General features: G+C 44.3%; 1 protein-coding gene across 4 annotated transcripts; it reads right to left on the reverse strand.

Moving 5' to 3' along the window:
- Nucleotides 1-2,490: 2,490 nt before the first annotated feature.
- Nucleotides 2,491-7,628, reverse strand: LOC123161853 (uncharacterized; the record flags this gene model as incomplete). Of its 4 annotated transcripts, XM_044579677.1 has the most annotated exon segments (5): nucleotides 2,491-3,018; nucleotides 3,507-3,772; nucleotides 4,626-4,807; nucleotides 4,986-5,118; nucleotides 7,369-7,628. In XM_044579677.1, coding segments are annotated over 3 exon segments (532 nt in total), but the record flags the coding sequence as incomplete, so codon positions are not given.

The raw sequence follows: 7,628 nt of genomic DNA on the forward strand, positions 1-7,628 counted from the left end.
TATTTAGGTGTGCCATTGTCTTCAAACACTCGGCGGGTTGTATTGCTCCCTGGAGCCTTCTTTTTTGGCCCGTAGATGGACCTGACTGGGCCATCTTTTTTGCGAGGATCTTTATGTGGATCGTGTGCCGGCTTGTGTGCGGCGCCCCTTGCCGCTCTTAGCCTGTCATCTGGTTGTCTATCCGGCCAGGCGGCGTCTTTGTTTTTTGACTGTGGGGGCTCTACGGCCTCCTCGTCAAATTCGGGCAACAACTTGCGCTTCGGGTAGCTCTTCGCCTGGTGACTATTGCCGTATTTATCTGTGGTATTGAGTACTTTGCTCCATCTCATTCTGAGTGCGTCCTCCGCTGTTTTGAGCATCCGCTTTTGCTTCTTCAGACTTCTTGCAGTGGCGGCGAGCCTTTTATGAAGGTTCTTATGCTCCGGTGGTTTGTCGGGCGTGAGATCGTCTAGACTATTGTTTTCGCCGGGGATGGGTTGCTTGTCCAATCCATCCTGTTCGGATGGTTGCTTGGTGGCATGTTCGTCGTCCACCACTTCACCCTGCTCTAAGGCTGGGTCGGTATGGGTGCCGTTGTTATCGAGGCGGGACTTCGGGCGGCGCTTGCGTTGCCATTTTGGTTGTTTGTTGGGGGAGTTGTCCTTCGCCACGTCCTGTTGTTCCTCGTTGTCGCTTCCTTTTGGTGTATCCACCATGTATATGTCATATGATGAGGTGGCTTTCCAGTGCCCAGTACGCACTGGTTCTTGGTCGTCTCCGGCATCGTCGTCCATACCGTCGATGTCTTCGGAGTCGATGTCTAGCATGTCGGTTAGATCATCGACAATGGCTACTAAGTGGGTGGTGGGTGGGCTTTGAATTTCTTCGGCGTCCGCATCCCAACCGTCCTGACCGCAGTCCGGACAGGGCTCTCCTGATAACGAGAGATACTTTAGCGAACTCAAGGTGTCGCCGCAAGGTGAGTGTTGAAAGATGTCTGCAGCGGTGAACTCCATGACCGGCGCCCAATCGGATTTGACTGGAGGGGGCGCGGGAGGTTCGGAGTCCGGCAAGGAGTCCGGCACCTCGGAGTCACGAGCTTCATGAGGGACAAGGTCAGTGTTCGGCTCTATCACCGTAGAGGTTGCAGCCCCCGAGGCGGTGTCCAGCCACCCGTCCTCGATCTGCACAGCCGGCTTCGAATTGAAGATCGGAGCGGACTCGTGTGCGGCCTCCAGATTGTTGTACGGTTGCAGAGCTAAGTCATGCCCGTCGTGGCAGTGCGGCGCGCTCGGCTGTGGCTCGAATCCATCGAAGACCAAGTCCCCGCGGATGTCAGCCGTGAAGTTCAAACTTCCAAATCTGACCTGACGGCCAGGGGCATAGCTTTCAATATGCTCCAGATGGCCAAGCGAATTGGCCCACAGTGCAAAGCCGCCGAATACGAAGATCTGTCCGGGGAGGAAGGTCTCACCCCGAACTGCGTCGTTGTTGATGATCGAAGAAGCCATCGAGCCTATCGGTGACGACACAGAGGAACTCTCAATGAAAGCACCAATGTCGGTGTCAAAACCGGCGGATCTCGGGTAGGGGGTCCCGAACTGTGCGTCTAGGCGGATGGTAACAGGAGACAAGGGACACGATGTTTTACCCAGGTTCGGGCCCTCTTAATGGAGGTAAAACCCTACGTCCTGCTTGATTGATATTGATGATGTGGATATTACAAGAGTAGATCTACCACGAGATCAAGGAGGCTAAACCCTAGAAGCTAGCCTATGGTATGATTGTTGTTCTTCCTACGGACTAAAGCCATCCGGTTTATATAGACACCGGAGAGGGCTAGGGTTACACAGAGTCGGTTACAATGGTAGGAGATCTAAATATCCGTATCGCCAAGCTTGTCTTCCACGCCAAGGAAAGTCCCATTCGGACACGGGACGAAGTCTTCAATCTTGTATCTTCATAGTCTTGAAGTCCGGCCGATGATGATAGTCCGGTTATCCGGACACCCCCTAGTCCAGGACTCCCTCACATATTCCTTATGAGTGGTCCTTCTCCAGCAGATACCAAATCATCAAAAAATTGCAAACTTGGACTTGTACTCTTAGTAAAAAGGTACACCATGTATTGGATTGTGGATTGCATTGACAAAAAGTTGTTATTTGCCACAGAGGGGGTGAGCTACCATGTAATATAAAGTTGAACTCTCTCCACCACACATAAAAAATATATTTTTATGGTTGTTCTGTATGAACTATTGATGAAATACACATTGAATTGATAATAATGTATTAATGTTTCATATAGGCAACATGTTCTTCTCCACATGGACTGATATTCTAACACACATAGAATTGTTTCCATGTTTTCCTAAGAACCAAGGATAGAATAAATAGTGATTTCCCAGAGTCTCATTGCAACCTTCCTTCCCATTCAATTGAGGATTCGTGTGACACTTGCTTCCCATTTCATCAGTACTAGTACGAGTCAACAATAAGTTCAGAATTTGCGTGGCTTACATCGTTGAATGGTCTGTATTCTTTTCACCATCACCATTGTTTTATCCATTTCTTTTCGAACTTGCCTGGCTTACATCATTGAACGGGTTGTTGGTGGATATGTACTAATGAAGAAACAAAAGTAACACAATACACATGAACCGATAACAAACTTACACAGGACCTAACAACAAGAACAGGCATGAACTAACAACGATAACAAATTTGCAGGCGGACTGACAACAAGAACACAGATGAACTTAAAACAAAAATGTAAATGGTGACCAACTCAGAGGCATACTGTAGCACGCAGGAGCGGCAACCAATTAGTCAACTCATCAAGGCCACCAATACGCAGGAGAGCATGGTGTGGGAAACAATAATGGGAGGCTACGTGTGGTCGTGGATGCATTGTGGGGGTTGAGCGACAACTGTGGTTGATGGCAAGCTGGAACGACAAGAACGGGCAGCTTGAGAACAAGTGGGCGGTGCGCGACATCTCACTTTAGATGCGCCTGTTGGACTGATTTCCTTCTCCCATCTGGACGTATCAATTGCAGAACTTTCTATTAGAAACATTAAAGATACAAAATAGTCGTGTGCTCAAACTTGAAGTAAGATATGATTTCATGTCCTTATCCATTAATAAAATCATACTATGTACATTTGTAGAATACTTGCTCTCAGTACTAGTCATTCTACTTAGTTATCCAAAACAGTTGTGAATGCTACATCCATTTTTCTCAATAAAATGTAACATATAAGTTTGATACAGACAGAAATATGCACCAAAAGATATACCCAAAATTCAAGTTCACAACATCGGAAGAAACAAATAATTTGATGCCAACCTAAGTGAGCACTGAAAGATGCAAAGAAGAGGCTTTTTTGAGACATTGACTTTGGTACATGTTTTTCTCTACAAATTGATAAACCAAGAGCAGTACAGATGCTCATTTCTCATGCTTAACCACAAGCACACGTTTGTTCTATACGAAGCTGGAAACATAAAACAGAAATTGGACTTACAATGAGGAAGTAGATGTACTAAAAGTTGAAGCTTTGGATCCTCATGACGAACTGGACCATACTGGAGTTTTGAATGGTGGTGAAGCTTCACATCCTTCATCGTCACTCCTGCCATGAGCCAAAATCACAAACTTCAAAATTACGAACTTCGTCTACTTTATTTTTTCTTTCAAAATTTTGCTTGTTTTCTAAACGTCCAACAAGAATAATGTAGATCCTCCAATTTCACCCTTTTTGTAACTGCTACATCTGGTTTTGGCTGCATCCTGAAAAAATAAAAATCTAAGAGATGAGATACCAGCATGTGTAATGATTCTTGTGCAGAATATGGAAACACAAAGATGATCAGACTTTTGATTGGAAAGTAGATGAGCTGAAAAGCATCCAAACTACGAACTGAAAACATTGAAGCTCTGGAACACCCAACATGGGGCAACAGTGACTGGCGGGGTAGCACTGGAACCCAGCAGTAGAGACAGCCGCTGCATCGGCCATGAGCGGCTCGCCACACACATCTGCTCCATGCGTTTGTCTCCTTGCTCGCCATAGTACACTAGCCGCCTACTCACTGTCACCGGTCGGGCCTTGCACATACCAGTAACCAATTAACCACGCACTACAACACACCTAGGACTGTATCTTTGGCACACTTTGAACTGATGGGTAATTTTGTGTATTTTTATTACTGCACATGAAGTTAAAGTAACACCAAAACTAGCAACTCTATTAGCTTCATCTTTTAGAAGTGCACAAGAAGGTAGAAGAAGATTGAAACTAGCAACTGTAATACTTCATCTTTAGAAGTTAGGGCACATGAAGGTAAAAGAAGACTGACGAGCTAGTAAATGTAACATTGTAAAAAACTATGAGATGCATAACCACACAACAAAAACTAAGAGCATGCATGGAAACTCAAACTATATGGTTTTGTAGGTAGCATAGCATGGTCGCTCAGACCAAAATCAAACACAGTGGTCAGCTATATGATGTTTCTATGACCATGTTGTACCTACGACAGAGCAATAACATCACATCATGAGAGAAAGGATGCAACATGAACAGTTCAGGAGATAGAACGGGTAGAGAAGAAGTAAATATGTTTTGAGGAGATGAACTGACCAGGATTTAAATGAACTCTCACAAGCAGTATTTTTTATACTTCTTATGTAGTAATACATGGACTTGCTGTCAAACAATTCAGGTAGTTGAACTGGCCACACCGCTGCACCATGTTGCCCAGCTCCTTCTCGACGGCCTGCTTATTGTGATCGCCGACGAGCACCCTGGGCTTCACCATGAACCTGGTTAAAAGATATATGGGACTGGACCCTGTAGATTTAAATGAACTCTCACTAGAAGTAATTTTTGTACTTCCCATGTAGTACTACATGGACTTGCTGTAAAATGCATGGACCATGTAATAATTTGGAAGTTAATTATATTATCATCTCAAGGAGCTCAAGTTGGACTGAAACTCACTTGATAACTGAAACTACTAGGGCGAGGGGCAGGATCCATGGTGCTGCTAGCAATGAACGGCCTGGGGTGGTGGCATTGAATGGCTTGGAATGGTGGTTGTGAACGTCAAGGGTGCTCCGGCAGCAGAGCCCCACTGGGAGATGGCAATGCAATCAGAACTTCAGAGACAATTTTACAAAGTTACAGCTGCAAGCTAGCAAGGATATTGTAGATTTTTGTTTGGCACTATGGTCATGGAGTCAAATAAGATCAAACATGCCAGGCATATAAAATTTGTTGTTTGATGTTACCATGAGCAGTGGTTACATAGTAAATTCAAAAAAAAACATGGCAGGAACATCATGGATAGCAGTAAATGGCAATTCACTTGGAAGCATCTGGTACAAAAAATGTACTAGCAACGACAAATTCATTTGCAAGCAACCGCTATATATGCGTGATTCCAAAATTGTTCCCCAACCTGTTGCAACATCACTACTTGAACTGGTGTGAGTCCAAACCTAGACGGACGGGACAGGAGGGAGACGGTCGAGCACGATGATCACTGATCAATTCACATAGGAACATGAACAAAGTGCATACGGTGGAACATACTGCAATTTGTGAGGTTCTTCTCATCCAAGCTTCAAGAAAGAACAAAATAAAGATACAAAATTGGACCATATGGCAAATCATTTGAGAGAGAGAGAGAGAGAGAGAGAGGTTCCCTGCACCTGGCTTTTTGATTTTTGAGGTTCTTCTCACTCTGATTGCTTTTTCATTTCTTTGCTTCCTCTCATAGAATGGCAAAATGCAGTGTAACCGTATTAGCTAGGAACTAACACATAGAAAGAAAGATCTACTGACCAGGGGGGCTAGCTCATTCTGGTACTATTTTACCCGACGCATAAGCAGAAAAGAAATTCCAGAGAAAAAAGGTTCAGAAAGAGATGTGATAGCTTCTGTGACCCACCTGCGGGAAAGAGGTAGAAGTTCAGAAGCATAACAACAAGTTCTACTTCATTCAACAAAAAGAAAATCCATTTATACTCCTGTATACACCCAACAAGCATCAAATTCCATATACCTGAACTTTCATTTATTGATATACTTGAACTTATTTGCTGTTAATGTACATGGACTTTGTAATTAAACATAGAAACTGAGAGAGATAGCAGTCTTTGAACTGAAACAAAATTAGGAATTGAATTGGACTAAATCAAGAAATTGAACTGAGTGTGCCATGATTTAGTCGATGTAGAAGATCATTCCATTTTGCTATCTCTCTCACACACTCAGGTCACCCTGCTGAACCAACAAACAATAGCAGCACACCAATGCAAGCAGTAGGGGCTTCATGCAACAGCAGACAGTAGTAACCAGTACTAGCGCATTTTCCGAACTCTCCTTTTCTTTTATCTCTTTTTTCTCAAACTTCCGCCGATGAACCCTGGACTTATCTGCTTTTATAATTTGAACTTATAAAAAATAATTGATGTAAAGAAAAGCAGAGGATATCCGCAAGTGATCGTGTGATTGAAAAGTCTAAATAACTGGTTATTATGTCTCCAACTTTGAGAGCCCGCCCAAGCTGAATCATCACTGTACCACTTTTGCTCCATAGAGCAAAGTGCAAGAAGAAACGTAAATTCAAGAATCATTACACAGCCGCAGTTTTTTCTATTGGAATTCATTGAACTGAATAAAATCCTATAGTGTGTACTGAAAAAAACACTATAAGGTATTTAAATGAACTCTCATCAGTAGTATTTTTTGTACTTCTCATATAGTAATTCATGGACTTGTTGTTAAATACGTACATGGACCATGTAGTAATCTTGAACTTAATAATAATCTCATGGACTTGTTCTCTTTCTGCAGTTGAACTGATGTAGGTCCTTGTGTCAAACTTCTACTTACTATTCTGAGGTCTTTTAATGAAAACTTACTGAAGAAAATAAAGGGTCGAAGGATGTTTTCTAGTATGGAATATGAAGAGGAGGCAAGCAGCTTCACTATCATTTTTTGCCCATCGTTGTCCTTCGTTGGGTGCATCCATGGCCACCGTAATACATAAGAGTGAACACCAGTACAAAATTAGCGAGAACACAAGTACAGAATTAGCGAGAACACAAGTTCAGTAACATTGTCAGTTCAGTAACATAGACAAGCAAACACAGCTGAATGATCATTAGTGCAAACGCACAAGCAGCTGAACCGCGTCACATCATTAGCATACACGAGCAAGACAGTGAAGAACCATCTCTTTTCCTCTAAAAACAAGCAGAATAGAACAAGCTGCAGTATAGATACAAAAGCATATCAGGTAGAGAGAGGAGAGCGGCACGGGGGAGAGGTCATTTTGCCGTAGTTGTACACATGATGGCAATTTCTAAAAGATGACCTTCAGTAAGTGGCGAAGATGAACGGCCGGTGAGCTGGCGGTGGCCAGAGGAAGAACAAGCCAGCGGCAGCCTGGAAGGCCAACGAGCCATCGGTTTGGAGTAGGTGCGCGCGTGGCAGGCGGCGTGGGGCGGGGCGTGCTGCCGGCGCCTGGAGGAGGACGGAGGCGCGCATAGGCGGCATGGGCGGCTGCTGCTGTGGGATATATGAGGTGGTGGTGGAGTGACGCTGGGATCCAGGGAGGTTGGGGCTCGGGCGGCG

Source organism: Triticum aestivum, chromosome 7B, assembly GCF_018294505.1.
Source record: "Triticum aestivum cultivar Chinese Spring chromosome 7B, IWGSC CS RefSeq v2.1, whole genome shotgun sequence".
Taxonomy (NCBI): domain Eukaryota; kingdom Viridiplantae; phylum Streptophyta; class Magnoliopsida; order Poales; family Poaceae; genus Triticum; species Triticum aestivum.